General features: G+C 62.0%; 1 protein-coding gene across 2 annotated transcripts; it reads left to right on the top strand.

Moving 5' to 3' along the window:
- The first annotated feature begins 1,171 nt into the window (after positions 1 to 1,171).
- On the top strand, positions 1,172 to 16,652 carry STX1A (syntaxin 1A). 2 transcript variants are annotated; one of them, XR_009055525.1, is made up of 10 exons: positions 1,172 to 1,221; positions 8,854 to 8,931; positions 9,313 to 9,412; positions 12,202 to 12,276; positions 12,980 to 13,053; positions 13,152 to 13,260; positions 13,372 to 13,445; positions 14,313 to 14,450; positions 15,937 to 16,132; positions 16,484 to 16,652. XR_009055525.1 is itself a non-coding variant. In XM_057749575.1 (10 exons), exons 1-10 carry the CDS (start codon positions 1,192 to 1,194, stop codon positions 16,559 to 16,561), a joined length of 867 nt encoding a protein of 288 aa, XP_057605558.1. In that variant the 5' UTR covers positions 1,172 to 1,191; the 3' UTR covers positions 16,562 to 16,652. The 2 variants fall into 2 exon arrangements, 1 of the variants encoding a protein (XP_057605558.1); XM_057749575.1 differs by having other exon boundaries at positions 16,022 to 16,132.
- The last annotated feature ends 984 nt before the right edge of the window (positions 16,653 to 17,636 follow it).

Raw genomic sequence — 17,636 nt, 5'->3', positions numbered from 1 at the left:
CAGACTTTCCAGGGAAGGAGGGATGGCTGGAACAGTGTCTCCAGCCTGTCTGCCAGCCAGCTAACCTGCACCTACAGTCTGGGATAAGTGCCAGGACTGGACACACTGGGCAGCGGGAGGCTGGCTCAGCTCCAGAGCAACACCTTGGCAGCCCTGGGGAAGGGAAGGGGGAGTGCTTGGCTCGAGGTCAAGAGCGCCTGGGCCGGGGCACAGAGGGGACAGCTGGGGGTGTGTGTGTGGCTGCTGCTCAACAAGATGCTGGCAGAAACCAGAAAGGAAGCATCTGCTACTGACTAGTCCCCACCCACCACCCCTCTATAGTACTGAGAAGATTTCCCATTAGTCCAGAAGAGCTTGGCCCCAGCTTAGCTACTCCCAGCTTCTAGATAGGAAGTAAGATGTGTGTGTGTGTGGGGGGGGGGGGGGGGGGGGTGCTGGGATGCAGGGCTGGGAACACAGGGAAAGGGGAAGGAGAGGGGGTATAACTTAGATCAACTTCCCCCAAAATAGAGGGGTTCCTGCATCTTGCTAGAAATGGAAACTAAAGGAAAAGGGGTGGTCACTCAACATCAGACTCTCCTGGGGAAAGAGAGGGCCAGAGCCTGAGTCTGGATGAGATGTTGGGGGAAGGCAGGAAGGGTAGGGGCTCAAAGGCTGGAACTCTGGAGGGTTTTGGCTGGAGGAGGCTTTTGGAGGGGGATGCTGGAGATTCCAAGGCAATAAAATTAAGGAGGGAGGTGGGGGTCTAACCTGTAGCAACTCTCCGGGATGTGAGGGGCTCTGCGGGTGAAGATCCAGGGTCCGGAAAGAGGGATGCTGAGCGGCTGAGTAGAGGGAGGGTTGGGACGGGAGGGAGCAGGGGCTCTGGGGACCGACCCCAGGCAGGGATCAGGCGGGCTTCGAGAACGCAGGGAGGCGAGGTCCCAGGGCTGTGACCCTTCGGAGGACCTGATGGAAGGTGGGAAGCGGCGCAGGCGAGCGGGGAGCCAGAGTCCTAGAACTGAGCTTTAGGCCGGGACCCGCCAGGGCGGGGCGGGGCGGGGCCGGGCTGGGGGCTGGGCCGGCCTGGGGGCTGGGCCGGGGTCCCGGGGGCCGGGGCGGGGCCGGGCTGGCGCTGCGCAGCCGCCGGGCGGCCGCCGCGCATGCGGGGCTCACAGGGCTGCAGCCGGCGCCGCTGCCACTCCCGGGAGCATGAAGGACCGAACCCAGGAGCTCCGCACGGTGAGTCCAGCCCCTGAGCGGCGCCGCTTGCCGCCCGCGCCCAGCGCCCGGGCCGCTCCCCGACCGCCTCCGGCCACCCCTGGGGCGGTCGTCCCTGCGTCCCTGGCCAGGGTGGGAGGGAGCCGTGCCGAGTCGGGGACGGCGACCCCCCTCCGGGTCCCGCCCCTTGGACCCACTGGGGTCACGGGCTCGCGTGAGCTCGGCTCCGATGGCCCGCGGACTGGCGGCTGGAGCCCGGGGTCCTGGATAAACTTTTCGGAGCCCCCTTGTTCTGGGGGGTCGGAGGGGCATCCTGGAATGTCGGTGGCGGGACCGAAGCCTGGCCTCTCCCTCGCCCCCCGGAGCAGGTCCCGACTGTGTCTCTCCACTGTGCCTCATCACTGACCCTCCTGCCCTCCCTCTGGTTTAGATAGACGGCGCGACCGGTGGGAAGGGGCCGGGGGCGGTCCCCTGTCCAGAGCCCCGCTGCAGAGCGCGCTGCGGAAACCGGGCTGTCGGGTGGGGCCGGACTCCTCCGGCCGGCGCTGTCTCGTGGGGCGACCGCAGCCCCCATCACCTTCCATCACCTGTAGCTCCCATCACCTGTGGCTCCCCACCCGGTGGCGATCGGCACCTGCTGCCCGCCCTGGTCCGGGGGAGGTCAGACCCGCTCCCGGTCCACCTTCCTGGCTTCCGGGAAGCTCGGGCGGGCGTTTCCAGACCCTTCCGGGGTTCCCTGGTCTGATTCCGACCTGAACCTATTTTTCCACCTGTGTTTCAGAGGCCCCTGGGGTGTGGCTTCTGGGGTGGGGTTCCGGTGGGGGGAGTAGAAGGATGCGCAAAGGTTCTGAGTCAGAGCCTGCCCTCTCCCAGCCCGGATAGAGACCCCTGCTGCCGGCTCCTCATCATCAAGGGCCCCCTCCCCTGACCTCAGCTATTAACCAGGGTTAACCAGGTTCGCAGCTCTGCCCTTAAAGATGGCAATTCTGGCGGGCTGTGGGGGGCAGAGAAGGAAGTGAAGCCTGCCTGTGGGGAGAGGGGATCAGGGCTGTAGACCCGGTTGAGGCTCCTCTGATGCCCTGGCTGACCACCCTGATGGCAGGCTCCCACCTGCTGATCTCTGAGGGGGTCCCTAGCTCAGGGTCTCCCCAGAACCCTTCCCCTGCTTCCCACCCTAGAGCCAGAGACCTGAGTCCCCATATATGGAAAGTTCCAAGTGTCCTTTGGGCTTTTGATCCCAGGGCTTGTCCTCTCTGCCCATAGGTGCCTGCATTTGTGCCTGGGTCTCCCCCGTTGTACCAGTCTTGTCTCCCGGGCAGCATGGGGCTGGCTCCACGTCTGCCTTCATCTCCCCTCGTCTCCCCTGGTCTCCCGCTTGATCTGGCTGCCGGCCCCCACTCTCCCGGCCGACCTGTGTTATTCCTGGATGAGTGCCCAGACCCCGGTCGGAGTAAACCCCATGAGGTCTCAAAGGAAGGAGATGGCCCCTCATGTTCTCTGTGGTGTCTAAACACTTCCCCCGCCAGCCCTTGTGGTTGCCCTCAAGCTTCCTGTGCTTGGTTGAGTCAGGAGTGTTGTTATCTTGGCAATGAATGGCTGTGTGGTGCATTTGCTGATGTTTGGGTGCCTGGTGGGTCAGAGAGAGTGTTTGTGGGAACCGGGTGATCGGGGGAACACAGTCCTTTACATCTGACATCCTCTGACTCATCAGCTTCATCCCCTCTGCTGAAGGGGAAACTGAGGCACTAGAGAGATGTGGCTGGCCTGATAGATCAAGTGGGATGGTAGAAAGGGGCTTTACCTAGTCCTAAAAATAGTCAGACTTAGACCTGGCTGAGATTCAAGGCCTATGAGATCTTGGGCTGTAGGGAGCTTGAAACCAGGTCCTTGCTCTGGTGTGTCTGTGATTCCCCCTTTCCCCCCCGTCCAGCACACATGTGTGCACACTCACTAGCCAGAGTGGTCCTTAGGTGGTGAGGCCTGGCTTCTCTGAAAATAAACTGAGGCTTCCTCTCCAGACACCTCTCCCCCCGCCACTCCAGGCATTCAGTGCCCCATGCAGGCTGCTGTACTCATGGCTGGGTGGCCCTGCCCCTGGAGGTTTCTAGCAGCCTTGAGGGTCGCCTGGCAGGAGCTCACGTTGGGTGGGATGGAACCATTAGTCTAGGGGGGCTGCCGTTCCCACAGATCTCCCTCTGGGCTTTGTAGATTCCCACCTGTGAAGTGAGGGTAGGAAAATCTAGAAGCCAGCTTCTCAGGGCAAGAGGGGTGGCCACAGGTCTCCTGGCTCTGACTTCATATTTAGGGGAGACCTTGAACCCCAGGAGCCAGAATCCCCAGGAATTGAGAGGCTGGACAGAGGGTGGTGCTTGGGACAGCCACTTGCACCACCCCCACCCTCCCTCCCTCCCCCTCCCCCTTCCTCCTCCTCCTTCCCCACCCAACACCACCACATTTGGAAGGAAAGCGAAGTGAGCTTATTTATAAAAGTCACACTTGGGGAAGGAGCTGGCAGGTTTCCTCAGCGCTGCAGGCCAGGCCCAGCCCTCCAGCCTTCTCCAGCCCTCATCTCTCATGGAGCTGGTCCTCCCACGCAGAGGGAGAATGAAGGGGTCATCGGCGGCCAGTGCAGGGGCCTGGATGCTCTCAACAGCCCTCATAGATCAGGAGGGCAACCTGGTGGCCTAGGAGGGGTGAGGACTTGTGTGACCAGAGTATACAGCCAGGGAGACTTTGGGAACAAGGTGGCCCGAGGCAGCCCCACCTGGCCTGCAGCGTCATCCTTCCCCCAGTTCAGAGGCCTCCCTGGTTTTCTTTCTGAGAACTCCTCAGAGCTGACCCACCCCTCCCTGGGCCCAGAACAGTGTCTATCTACATTCTGGGCCATGTGAGACAGAGAGGGGCCTGCGACAGGAGAGAGGAGGGAGAGGAGGGTAGCCAGCCCCAGGAAGAACCTTCCTGGAAGAAGAGGACTTGGGATGGCCAGAAGAAGTTGGATTTGAATGGGAGGAGGGAGGGTGGTCCAAAAGGAGGGACCAGTGTGAGTAAAGGCAGAGGGGCTGGGATGCCCAACTGAGAGAGAATGGTGGGTGGGCCTGACATCTGGTCTAGAGCAGGGCCCAGCTCACTGGGGCAGCCCTCTGCTGACCAGTTCCCTTTTTCTCTTTCAATGCTGGGAAGAGACTGGGGGTCCCGCAGGCAGGAGGCAGGGGCAACAGCAGGCAGGTTGGTACCTTAACCTCTCGGTGCTTATTTGTCTGTACAGTGGAGCCAGCCTGCTTCACTCTGCAGAGCGGAAGAAACGGGGCTGTAAGAATAGACCTAGGCTAGGGGCCCCCTCCTTTCTTCCCTGCCATCACCTCCTTGGGGTTTCCAAAAAAAACAATGGATTTGGGCCCCATGTTCATCTGAGGTACAGATGGCCTCCAGGGGCTATCTAGTCCAACCTCCTATTTTACAAAGTGGAAAACTGAGGTCCACAAAGGGCCAGGAGTTTATCCAAGGTCACACAGCACCTGGAGGGAGGCAGAGCCCAGCCCCTCCCCACACCCTGAGGCTGCCTCCCTGAGCTTCTCTGGGGCCCTGCTGAGGGGTAGACCCACTGAGAGCAGGGGTCTGGTGGAGGGGGAGGTATGCAGGATGGGGAAAGGAGGAAGGGGTCAGAAGGGAGAGCCCTTTCTTTCTGGAAACCCAGCTTGGCCTCTCATACACCCCTGACTCAGCTCTGGGCCTCTCTGCTTTAGTGATATTGGCTTTGATTAGTCATTAAAAAGAAGGAAAAAAAAAATAGCCCTTGAGACAGACAACAGCAACTCCTGCTCCAGCAGGAATGAATCAACCCTGCCTGCTGGCCTGCCGCCATCCCCCCCCGGGAAGGGCATGGAGGCTGCCTGGCCTCCGCACCTCTCAGAGGAATCACACTCTTACTTCCAGGAAAGTATCCTGGAATCCTGCAGCCTCCGCCCGGAGAGACCACTGGGGCCTTGCACCTGGTGGTTCTCATGGGGTCTTCTCTCCCCTGTTTCAGCAGGTCCCTGTGGAGGGGGCAGCGTTGGCTCACTCCTGCCCCGATTTCTCTCCCTTGGTTCTCAGTCTGGCGGTGATGATGCCAGAGCCGAGATAGCCAGCTGGCCAGAGAGGGGTGAGACCAGACCAGTGGTTCTCAATCCTGGGGGGCTTAAAAAAAAACTTAACCTCATCAACCCCACCCCCATAGATTCTCATTTGGTCTGGAAGCAGTTTGTTTGTTTTTTAATCCCCCGCAAGGGCCTCTGGTGCTGGACCAGGGTTGAGAACCACTGATGGTTGAATTAAAAACACCAGGACCAAAATCAAACACCAGGACGAATCGGACATTGGTGGGATGTGAGAGGAGGAGGAAGAGTGTGGATGCCCCCCAGTTTCTGACGTGGGGGACTCGTGAGAATGGGGGTTCTGAGCAGGGGTGGGGGGTTCAGAGAAGGGCTTCAGGAGAAAGAGGTGGAACTTAGTTTTGGCCAGGAGGCAGGCAGGGTGCCCATACGATGTCTGGGTGGGTGTGTCCAGAAGACGTTTGTACCTTTGAGCTTGTAACCGCCTCACGACTCCAGCTGCCACCTCCACGCTGCAGCCTCTCAAGTCCCCAGCTCTAGTCCAGCCCTCTTTCCAGAGCTGCGACTGCCGCGTAGAGAGGGTTGGCGGATTCCCAAAGAAGCTGGGGCCCTAACCATTCAGGGCTTTGACCCAGATGTGGATGAAATTGCAAGGGGCAACAAGGGAATAAACCATCAGATTCTCACACTGGAACAAGGATCAGAACAAATGAAGATCCTTCACTTGAGCCCCAAATCCAACCACGTAAACAGGGTGGGGGAAGGGCTTGGGGTTTTCCTGGGCAGGAAGAACTATACCATCACTTCCGTGCTCTCTGGCAGCATTAACAGAGGTAGATTATGTAGAAAGAGGGAGCTGATGGGTCGGCTCTTTGGTACTGCTCAGACCACAATCAGCAGATTCAGATTATATCCTGTTTCTGGAGAAGACAGAGGCAGAGTGGAAGAAGTCGGGGCCAGGGGCTGCAACTTAAGGCCTCTGGAAAGGATCTGAAGGAGAGGGAAAGGTCAACTTGAGAAGAAAAACCCGGGGAGGATGGGGCTGCTACCTTCAGATCTCTGGCAGGGCCAGCCCAGGGAGAGGGTACCAACAGGTTCTTTATGGCTTAGGGCCAAACCACAGGAAAGGGAAGGACTTTCCAACAATTGAGGCTGCCCCAGATAGGCAGAAGTGCCTGGGAGAGCTAGTGAGCTCTCCATCCCCAGAGGTGTGAAAGCTGGGGCTGGAAGCTGCGGCCAAGGTGACTTTTCAGGTCCCTTAGGGCTCGAGGGTGTGTGGCTGTGACTCCAGTAGGGATGTGAATAGGGTGTAGGGAACCAGAGGGGCGAGATACCCTCTGGGAGCTGAGGAAGGCTTCAGAAGGAGGTGGCATCTAAGGATGAGGGGAATGTCCGCTTCATGGAATCAGCGCTGCTGGCAGAGGGAGCCGCATGGGGACAGCAGGGAGGATAGTGGGTAGATTGCAGGGGCAGGGAGATGGTTATAGGTGGGGTGTGGTGGGATCTCAGATTTCAGGCTGGGGCAGTGAGATGAAGGTGGGGATAAGAGTGAAAAGGTCCTGAGGAGGAGGAAGTAGTAGCACTTGGTAAGGAAGGGTGCCCTTGGAGCAAACCCTCCAGGTTTTGCTCAGAGCCACAGCTGGTTTGACCAAGGCTGTGAAGTCAGGCCCTAAACCCTCCAATTGATGGAGAGCATGGAGGAGGGTGTGGCATCTCTCCCTCCACCCTTCTGTTGGAAAAACTGGCCGAGTCCAGCCTCTTTGCAGGCAGGCTGTGCAGGTAGCAGGTCAGAGCTGGCTGGATGCCTGGAGAAGATGTCTTCTTTCACAGGTGGGCAAGCTGAGGCCTAGAGGGGGACACCAGCCCCAGGGTCCCTGTCAGTGACTCTCATCTCTGGTGACTCAGGCGTCGTTGTCTTTGGCTCTTGCTGGTCATTACTCCGGAAGGGAAGGGAGCTGGAAAATTCTCCTTCTGTCCCTTCCCATCCACCCCATCCTTCTCTGGGCACCAGAAGGACCGAGAAGCCAGGATACTGAACGGCAGGAACTCCTGGGGCCACTTCCCAACCTGGCTGGCTGCGGGGGAGTGGGCCCTGGGCTCCTTGAGGCTGCCCCCTGCCTTGATTTCCCTAGGGAATGCTCCTCTGGCTCCGCTCCTGGGCCTGAAAGTGTGGCAATGGCTCCTAGATTCTCTGTGGCTAAGGGTGGGCTTGGTGGGGGATGGGGGCCACCTGGCGGCAGCCACAGGCACTTGTGGGAGCGAGGATTTATTTTAGCTGCTGGGGGAGGAGGTGTGATCTCTTGATGAGAGGGGCCGCCTCCATAACGCTCCCAAACAACCCCCCTCTTGGTTGGTCCCACTTTGGTGGGGTCTTGGGACCCTGAGAGCCCCCGGGCCATAGCCCTTTACAGAACATGCTGGGCTTCCCCATCTGGTCTCAGCCCACCTCCCCCAGCAAGGCATCACTGTCCCCATTTCACAGAGGAGCAAACAGACCCAGAGGGGAAGTCCCTCAGCCAGTCAGTGTCTGTGCTGGGCCCAGAACACGGCCTCTTCCCCTGCCGGCAGGGGCCCAGCCTCCCCAGTCCGTCAGCCTCCCAGGTCCCTCAACCTCTGCCTGCCTCCATCCTCGCAAGAGAGCATCAAGGTGCAGGCCAGGACCTCCTCCCTGTGGGGTGCTGAGAAATGAGGAGGCATGACGCAGCCCGAGAACCCCAGGTGACCATCCTGCCCTGAGTATCCTGGCCTTGGCTGTGGAGAGGGACCTTGGCCTTGCCGGCAGAGTGGGCTGACCCTGGCTGACTCCAGGTGTGGGGCGTGCAGTCATGAGGTGGCTGGCATGCTGGGGAGTCCAAGCTATAATTACCCCCACCCCATGACGGGCTGACTTTTTTGCTCCTGGGGCCGTGGGGTGGGGCCTGCACCTGCGGCTGAGGCCGAAGGCAGGCCCCGAGCCAAGTGGCAACATGATTGGCGTCTTGTGCCTGCCAGACCCAACCCTGGATCTGCAGGAAAGAGAACCAAGGTCAATGTCAAGACTAACAAGGCGAGAGAGAGGTCCCCGGGCGGTCTGAGGGAGCAAGCCGGGCGGATCACAGAGGCCCCCAAAGGCAGTAGCTCTCAGGCTAGGAGCTCCAGGCAGCCTGTCTCAGGCAAGGTGTGAGCTGGGGCCAGTGGCCAGGGACTAAGCCCTGAGGTTTGCTTGCCTAGCCCATGGCAGGGCCTCCCCAGCAGCACCCTAGGGTGAGGACGCCAGTCCTCTGGGGGAGGGGAGGCAGCTGCGCAGGGGAAGGAGTGCCTGGCATGGCGGTGGGTACTTGGCCCTGTCACCAACTTGACAAGCAAGGCCTCTCTCCATAATCGAGCTGGGTCCCCAGGGGTCCTCCGGGTCTCACAGTGGCTGGAAGCTGTGGGCACAGCCGGCCTTGTCCTCGCCAAGGGTCCCCGAGCTGCAGCCTGCGAGCCTGCTGTCTGTGGATGCCGGGCAGTTTGGGGGTCCCAGGTCCCGTGGGCCCCAGTGGTCCCACCACAGGTCCGCTCATGTGTGCACACCCCTGTGCAGGCCAAGGACAGCGATGACGATGATGACGTCACCGTCACCGTGGACCGAGACCGCTTCATGGATGAGTTCTTCGAACAGGTGGGGGCAGCACACCTGCCTCTCCCCAGACACCGGCAGACCTGGGGCGGCCACGGCTCACCTCGGAGGCAGGCCAGGGCTCTTACACACCTGCGCCTGGCTCAGCAGCCCAGAGGCGCCGAATGATGAGCCCATTCTGAGAGTGAATAGACTAAGGCTCAGAGGGGAGCAACATTTGGGATTGCCTGCTCCTCCTCACCCCTGCCCCGGTCTAGAAGGATCTGGGAGCACCCCCCTCCCCCCCCCCACACACCTCCCTTCTGAAACCTGGCCCAGTTGGGTCCTGAGCCCTGACCTCCCGCCCTACTCTGGGCAAGCCCTGGGCCCAAGAAGCCCCCTCCCTGGATTTTCGCCTGCGGACCACCTGGACTTGGTCCACAGGTGGAGGAGATCCGCGGCTTCATTGACAAGATCTCGGAGAATGTGGAGGAGGTGAAGCGGAAGCACAGCGCCATCCTGGCCTCCCCGAACCCTGATGAGAGTGAGTGTGTAGGTGTGAGGGGCCCCACGGGCCTCCAGGGAGGCGCGGCCACCGGGAGGACACCCTTCGTTGCGGGTCGGCTGAGGGCTGCCTGGTCCTGGCCAGGCTGCGGCGGGCTCCGTGGAAGCCTCAGGAGACGTGGCTGTCCCAGGCCTGGGGTGGGGGGTCCGCGCCGACGCCTGGTAGAAGGGGCGGGGTCAGACAGCCGGCCCCGCCCTCCCCAGGTAAGCTGGCTTTTCTCCGAGGCAGCGCGGGCGGGCTGCAGCCCTGGGATTCTGGGAGGGAGGGAAGGAGGGAGGGAGCTGCCGCTGATCAACAGAAGGCCTCTGAGCCCAGCCCCTCCCTTTCCCTCGCCTCCCAGGGGAGCAGATGGCCGCGCTGAGGCACCAGCGCTGTGGGAGGGCGAGCCGGCCAAGCGGGCAGAGTTTCCGGAGAAAGCTGGCAGCCCCGGCACTTGGCCATTGGTGCCCTGGAGCCGGGCCTTCTCAGGGCTCCAGGAAGTCCCCTCTCTCCCTCTGCACAGGGAGGCCGTGTGGGTCTGCGTTTCACTCTGTCCCCAGACGGGTCCCCCTGACCTGGCTGTGGCGATTCCCGTGGAGGTGTTGGTGACTACTGCACTAACATGGGCCAGGCTGACAGCCTGCAGGCCCACGATCCCGTCCCCTGGAGGGGCCTCAGCCTCGGCCCCGGGGAGGCAGGGATGCACCAGGGCCCAGGTCAGCCACCTGGACTCATCAGATTGCGTGTGTGCACCGCCTGCCTGTTCTCACGGCTCGCGCACCTCCTCTCTCCCTTCTCCAGCTCTTTTGGAAGGCGCCAGCCTAGGGGGCCCCAGTACAAAGCACGGGGGAGGGTCCGGCGGCTGCCCAGGTGTTCATGGGGCAGGGCCTATGGCCCATAGCCCACCACCCAGGCACCCAAGGCTTGGTTTCATCCTCAACTCCAGCACCGCCTCCCTTACCTGTGGCCTCTCAGCCCCAGGCCCACAGGCATCCTCAAGCCCCAGAGTAAGTCTCTCCATGGCCCCAGAGTGTGCTTGAACCTGGGGCCAGGGCCAGGCCCTTGGAAGGCAGAGTGAGTCAGCTGGGAGCCGGGGAGACTGTCCTAGGAAGGGGTGGAGAGGAAGGAGGGACCACCCAGAGCAGGGCATCCACCCAGTGCAGGCACCATGTCGTCCTGCTTTGTCCCTCTCCCTAGAGGTTCATCTGGGACGGCAGCACGTGACGTGGTTTGTCTGTGTGCCCACGTGTGTCTGGGTCCGTGCGTGTCCCTGGTGGGTCACTCCTGGTGAGGCTCAGGAGGGGGCTGCCTGGGGGCAGGACTATAAAGAGCTGGGAGTTAGCCTCTCACCCGCTGGAAGGTGGGGCGGGTGGGGGGGCGACAGAGCTGCCCAGCTCCCCCAGCCTTGGCTGCCTTGTGCCACCGTCCCCAGACATCAGTAGTGACCAGCGTAGAATCGCCAGCCGGGAGCTGAGCAGTCAGGCCCCGGCTGACGGCCACTGATGTGGGCTGAGTAACGGGCACTCCCCAAGGGGAGGGGGTCCTAGGGCAGAGGCGGAGCAGAGTTGAGGAGACATCGCAAGGCAGGTTGGCAGTGAGTGGGGGGCTTTCCTGGGCCGAGGCTTGCTCTGCCTCCTCTGGGGGCTGCCATCCGGGTTGGGCTATTTTGGGTCTGAGCAAAAGAGGCTGAGACGTCATAGCAGCTGGTAACCGAGTTTTCCTTTGTTCCTGTGAACAAGGCACCCTCCCCCGCTCCTGGAAGCCCCCCATTCCACCTCACTCACGTTCCACTTGGGAAGGGCCCCCCCCCACTGGATCGGCCACTGTAAATGCCCCTCCTGAGTCCCTTCTGGGGGAGTCCCCAACCCCAGAAGCAAGCACAAAGTGGACGAGCAAGGGTGCCGCCAGGAGCTCGGTCCTGGTTTCCAGGGCGGTCATGGGGGGCTGCCCTGAGGCTGGGCTCCACCCAGCGCTCCAGAGGGAAGCAGCTGTCTTGCCCCACTCTGCCAACCATCCCCTCGCAGGGAACGGGGCAGGATGGGCACCCCCACGGCCTCTGCCAGCTTTAGGGAGATGGTTCCGGTTGGAACAAGGGCCAGAAACTGTGCCCTAGCCCTCCCCCAGCTTCACCCTCTCATAGGCCCAGCGGCACGCTGCCTCCAGAGCCGACTGTACCCCAGGGGCCCACCTCTTTGAAGCTCTTCTCCCGTCTCCGACCGTGGCCGGGTGCCTCCGGCCCCCATGCATCTACCGGGCGCTCAGCAGTTGGCCCTCACTCAGCTCAGCAGCTGGGGAGAGGGCTTTGGGGTGGAACAGAGTCTGCCTTGCCCAAGGTGCTTGATGGGTGGGGCTGGCTTCTGCTTGCTTGGCCCCTGGCCCCGTCAGCCCATCCACTGGATGTTTACCCCCGAGCCACCAGGTAGCGCTAGGTGAGCCCGCACCCCAACCTTCGACTCAGGCAAGTAGCAACTGAATGTTCCCCCGTGCCAACTCCGGCATCGCCAGCTGCGCCACAATTATTTCTGCCTTAAATTTAGACCCATCTGTTATCTGCAGGGGGTGGGGGGAGCCAGCGAAGGAGGAAGGGAGGCTTCTTGGAAGGCAGCACGAGAAGGGGTGAGGCTGCAGCTGGTGTGGCCCCAGCCTCGAATTGGAGGGGCAGGCAGAGCCTTAGCCAGGGGCCGAGGGGAGACCCAGGGTCTTCCCAGAGCCCCCCCTCGGGCCTGAGCCTGAATATCAGGCATGGGGGAGCCCAGGGTGTCTACCCCCCACCCCTTCTACCTCCCCAGAGACCAAGGAGGAGCTGGAGGAACTCATGTCCGACATCAAGAAGACAGCAAACAAAGTTCGCTCCAAGTTGAAGAGTGAGTCTGGGCTCCAGGCCTTGTCTGGGGTGTGGGGGGCACTCCGGGCCTGCTTCCTCCACGTAGCCCATGGGATTCCCCTGACTCAGTTGGGTCTTGCTTTCCTTTGTGAGGGTGCCACCACGTACCATTCACTCAGCAGCTACCTGGCAAGGCGTGTTTGTGCCAGGCTCGGGGCTGGGCCTCAGGACAGATGCCTGCGGCCTCGTCCAAGGAGTGTTCCCCTTGGGGCACTGTCCCGGGACCTCTTCAGCTGAAGAGGGTTAAAGGAGGAGCCAGCACTGCCTGGTCCCACACAGCAGCCCCGTGCACTCGTGAGAGCACAGGTGTGCGTGCCCCGAGTGCACAGGCCTGGAGGTCCCATGCCCTGTGGTTGTGGCCACCTGGCCCTGCACCCCCCCCATGGCATGCCCCGCCCCTTCTGCCATGCACAGCCCTCCTGAGCAGCAGAGACAGGGTGGGCCTGAGCCACCAGGGCTAGCACTTAGGAGGTGCACACATCCACACACAGTCATGCCCGGAAGAGCCCTTGTTGGCCCCTCCTCCATCAGTGCCTGGCACTCCCTCTTGCTCTGCTCCTGTGTGACCCTGCTCAACAGACAACCAAAGTGCCCCCAGGGGAGGTCCTGAGCCAGATTCTGGGTGTATGGGTGGTGAGGCCGCAGCGAACCGGGCAGGGTATCAGCAGCCGGCTGTTCCCCAGGCATTGAGCAGAGCATCGAGCAGGAGGAAGGCCTGAACCGCTCATCGGCTGACCTGAGGATCCGAAAGACACAGGTGAGGGTGGGGCCTCTGGGGCAGGCGGCCGGGCGCTGAGGCTCTGGGGCCCAGTGGGGCTGGGCCTGACCACCTGCACCCGCATCTCGGGCCCCCAGCACTCCACGCTGTCCCGGAAGTTTGTGGAGGTGATGTCCGAGTACAACGCCACGCAGTCTGACTACCGCGAGCGCTGCAAGGGCCGCATCCAGAGGCAGCTGGAGATCAGTAAGCTAAGGGGTGGGGCCGGGCGGAGGACGGGGCCAAGGTGAGGGGCGGGGCCGGGCTGCCGCTGACCACCCTGGGGAGGGCCTGCCTCAGTGTGACCCCTGCTCACAGCCGGCCGGACCACGACCAGCGAGGAGCTGGAGGACATGCTGGAGAGTGGGAACCCGGCCATCTTTGCCTCCGGGGTGAGTGTGGACCCCTCCCGCCATGAGCCCTCCCTCCCAGGACCCTGGTGTACGTGCAAGGTGCCGGACCTGGGCAGTATTTGGGCACAGCCACCTGTGAGGCAGGTTTTAGAGAAGAACAGGCTGAGTCCCAGAGATGGGAAGGGACCAGGCAGAGGTCCCATAAATGTTAGTGGCAAAGGTGGAATTAAGACGGGTCTCCCGGTTCCTCCCAGTCGGGTCCGCTTCCTGGCTACCCCTGCTTATTCGCCACCAGCTAGGGGCTCCTTCCACCAGCCTCAGGACCTTTTACCCGTCTTGGAGGACACAGCACCCTTGGCCTCTCCACATTCAAGTGAAGCTGCACGTTCTACCGAGCTGGGGGGCTTCCTGAAGGAGGTGGCACATAGGCTGGGGAGGCAGCTTGGGCACATGGTTCTAGGAGGAGGGGTCCGTCACATTCAGCTTGGGAGGAAGAACAGGAGGGGAGGGGACGGGGGAGAGGCCGACCAAGGCCTGGGTCCTTGGGGCAGTCATCTTGGGCTGCTGCAGTGCTGGTGCTAAGAACTACCACTCAGCTGTTACTCTGCGTGGGCACAGGTGGGGAGTGTTATTAGCCCCATGTTACAGGTAGGAAATCTGCAGGTAGGAAATCAGGTCTCAGAGAAATCAGGTAACAGCTAGTAAGAGCCGAGCAGAATGTGGGAGGAGGGCTGCAGCTAAGGAAGAAGCCTCAGGCCCTGCTTCCAGAACCTTCTGCTCAGGCCACTGCCCATCCCAGCTGCCTCAGCCCTTGGCCTCTTGCTGTCCTGGCCCTGATCTCCCCCACCTCCGCCCTGCTCCCTTCAGCGGGTCCCTGGGTCCCAGCCCACTGCTCCCACCCTCTAGATCATCATGGACTCCAGCATCTCAAAGCAGGCCCTGAGCGAGATTGAGACACGCCACAGTGAGATCATCAAGCTGGAGAACAGCATCCGGGAGCTGCACGACATGTTCATGGACATGGCCATGCTGGTGGAGAGCCAGGTGAGCGCCCAGGGCCCCACCACCCCTCCCCCAGCCCCCAGCAGCACCCAGGGCTTCACTAACCCTACCCTTTCTGCCCGCCACGCTGCCCTGCCCGGGAGGGACCGAGTCTTCAGGTAACTAACCGCGTGCTGTTGAAACTGCCCCCAGGGCCCTGCCCACCTGAAGGATCCTCTCTGCATGGCTCTGCTTGGCCCTCCAGGACCTCTGGCCCCGCATGGCCTTACCCACCTGCACCTAGCCTTGTCCTGTCTTGTCCCTTGGCTGTTTGTCATGGGGGCACTGTGGAGGGGCACTTTTCTGGGGGGCATAGCTGTGACCAGGACAGCTGAGGGCCTGCTTCCCGAAGCTAATGTCTGTTGGGCAAAAGGGCAGCAGCAGTAAATGATGAACGGTGTATTCTCCAGTTGTGCCGGATGTTAGAAGCCGGCAATGTGACGGAGCAGTGGTTCTCAAACTTGAAAGTGCCCAAGAGCCCCTTGGATGGCTTGTTATACATTTCCCTATTCTGGTCCCCATTCCCAGAGATTGGTAGGTGGGGGTGGGGTTCATAAATTTGTGTTTTATAAGCTCAAGGGTGATGCTGATGCTATAGTCCAAGGGCCACACCTGGAGTAACACAGTCACTGCAGTGGCCACGTTGGACAGGGTGGTCAGGGAAGGCGTCTCTGAGGAGTCGGCATTTGAGCTCCAAAGACTTCCCAGGGGAAGAGTGAAGAGCTGGCCCAGGCAGGGGGACCAAGAACACCACAGTCCTGAGACCGGCAAGAGCGTGACTTGCGTGAGGAACAGAAAGGAAGTCCGGGCGGCTAGAGCACAGGGAGGTTGGAGATGAGGGAGACGGGGTCTTGGCAGGCAGTGCGGGGCTGCCAGAGTCCCTTCTAGATTGGAGGGTTTTCAGTGTGGGAGTGGCACGGCCCGAGTTAGGAAGCAGGGAGGCCTTGAGGAGGCTGCTGCTGCCATGGGGGTGAGAGACCACGGTGCTGTGGACGCCAGTGGGAGCAGCGGACTTGGAGAAAGCGGTCAGCTGTCAACATGCTGCTGCTGGGAGTCCTGGGCAGGGTCACGGTCAAGTGGCCTCCGGGGGCTGCATGGAACTAGATTGCAGGGCCCTTGGGGGCCGTGGAACTGGGCAGGGGGCTCTTAAAGGTTGAAGACCAAAGCCTGTCAGGGCTAAATGGAACCATCATGCCTGGGGAGGATGGAGTGGGGGGGCCCGCCATCATCCCTGTGGCAGACTCCCTCCCACCCACTCCCGCCCCTGCCTTCCTCCACCTGGCGCCGTCCTCTGTCCGGCCCCGGGGTCAGGGCCCCAGCCAAGCGTCTTGTGCATGGTCCCTGCCCCCTTGGCTGAGGCTGCATGGCCAGTTCCCGCCCTAGGATGGCTGCATGTCGGGGAGCTGCTCAGGGTGCCTGGCAGAGGTGAAGGGCACAGGTGAGAAGCTGTATCCCATCCTCCTCACATCCCCCTTTCCTCTAACCTCAGGTGCTCTTTTCCTGAAATCCTGCCCCGGGCCCCCTCGCAACCCTGAGGGGAGCCCTCTGGAGCTCGGGTGCCCCTGGCCCTGCAGGGGGAGATGATTGACAGGATTGAGTACAACGTGGAACACTCGGTGGACTACGTGGAGAGGGCCGTGTCTGACACCAAGAAGGCTGTCAAGTACCAGAGCAAGGCTCGCCGGGTCAGTAGCCCCAGCCCCGCCTGAGCCCCCATCCGCGTGCACGCACAGAGCCCCCTGGACCGTCACAAATCCCTCCCCGCTCTGCGTTTGCCCGCCTCTCAGCTCTGAGCAGAGCCTCCACTGGGCTCTCCCGGGCCTTCAGTGCCCCATTCAGACCCCACCCAGACACGCTCCAGGCCGTCCCTTTCTCCCTCATTCAGTCCCCCAGATGCGCCAGTCCCCCTCAGCCCCCATCAGAGCCCCCTCCCCAGGGGCCCGGGCCCCTCAGAGCCCTGCCAGAGGCTCGGCCCCCTCCTGGCCCCTGGCCCACGCCCCTGAGTCCTCTCCTTGCCCCCCCTGCCCCCCTTGCAGAAGAAGATGATGATTCTCATCTGCTGTGTGGTCCTGGGCATCGTCATTGCCTCCACCTTCGGGGGCATCTTCGGATAGAGGCCCCCCGCCCCGCCGCCACTCCACCCTCCGGATGGTCCACTCCCAGGTGGCCCACCTGGCTGCTGCCACCTTCTGGCTCAGAGCCCTCTCCTCCCCACCCGCCTGCTCCTTCCTCTGCCACGCCTCCCCCCATTCCCACCCTGCCCTGCGCCATCGTGTGCATGATCTTTGTGACAGTGTGTGTCTGTACCGAAGAGGCAGAGGGCAGCCAGGCTGGGAAACGGCCAGCTGGGTGGGGACGGGCCAGCAAGGGGCAGCCTCAGGGCCTGGCCCAGGCCATCCCGTAGGCAGGGCTGTGGGCGGGAGTGGGGCCGGGGCTTAGCCATGCTCCCTTCCCCCGGCCTTCAGTAATTCCACTCCAGCCTGGGGTCTGCCCTCTCCTGGGATAGAGGCTCTCTCTGGACCCCAGCCTTGCCTCCTACTGACCAGCCCACCTGCCCCATCCTGTGTCCTCTCCAGCTGTCCCCCTAAGTCGAGCCCCCTGAGGGCTGGGGGCCAGCTGGCCACATGGTGCTGCTTTTTGGGTTAGGGGAGGGGTGGCCCTGAGAGACAGCCCAGCGCTAAGCCTCTAACAGCCGATCACTGCCAGGGAGGCTCAGGGTGCCGTGGCCGGGTGGCTTCTGGCCGTGTCAAGACCAGGCTTCCTCCCCTACCTTGGGGCAGAGTCCACCAGGTCTTCAGCTGCCTCAGCCTCCCTTCCCACATTCCTACAGCCCCAGGAGCAACCCCTTTGGGCTGTGCCTGACCCCAGGTAACATTCTGGAAGAGGCTGACTGGTGCCTAGTCTCCACCCGCCCTCGGAGGGAGGGAGGCAGAGCAGGTCTCAGTCAGGCCTCTGCACCGGCAAAGCCCACGGCCGGGCCAGCCACTATCCCCGGCAGGCCTTCGTCGGGTCCTCAAGCCATTGTGTGTTGCATGTTTGGGACAGTGGTCCCTGCTCTGTTGTGCTCGAGAAGTCAGTGTCACTTCAGGCCTGCAATCTCGTCCTGCCCTTGCTGCCCCCCACTGACGTGCCCACGTGGGTGTCGGGGGTCTCGGATGCAGTATTCAGCAGCCAGCCAGGGAGGGGCGC

Source organism: Hippopotamus amphibius, chromosome 9 (genome assembly GCF_030028045.1).
Source record: "Hippopotamus amphibius kiboko isolate mHipAmp2 chromosome 9, mHipAmp2.hap2, whole genome shotgun sequence".
NCBI lineage: Eukaryota > Metazoa > Chordata > Mammalia > Artiodactyla > Hippopotamidae > Hippopotamus > Hippopotamus amphibius.
Note: the sequence above shows the minus strand (reverse complement) of the source record. Positions and strands in the feature narration are given on the sequence as shown.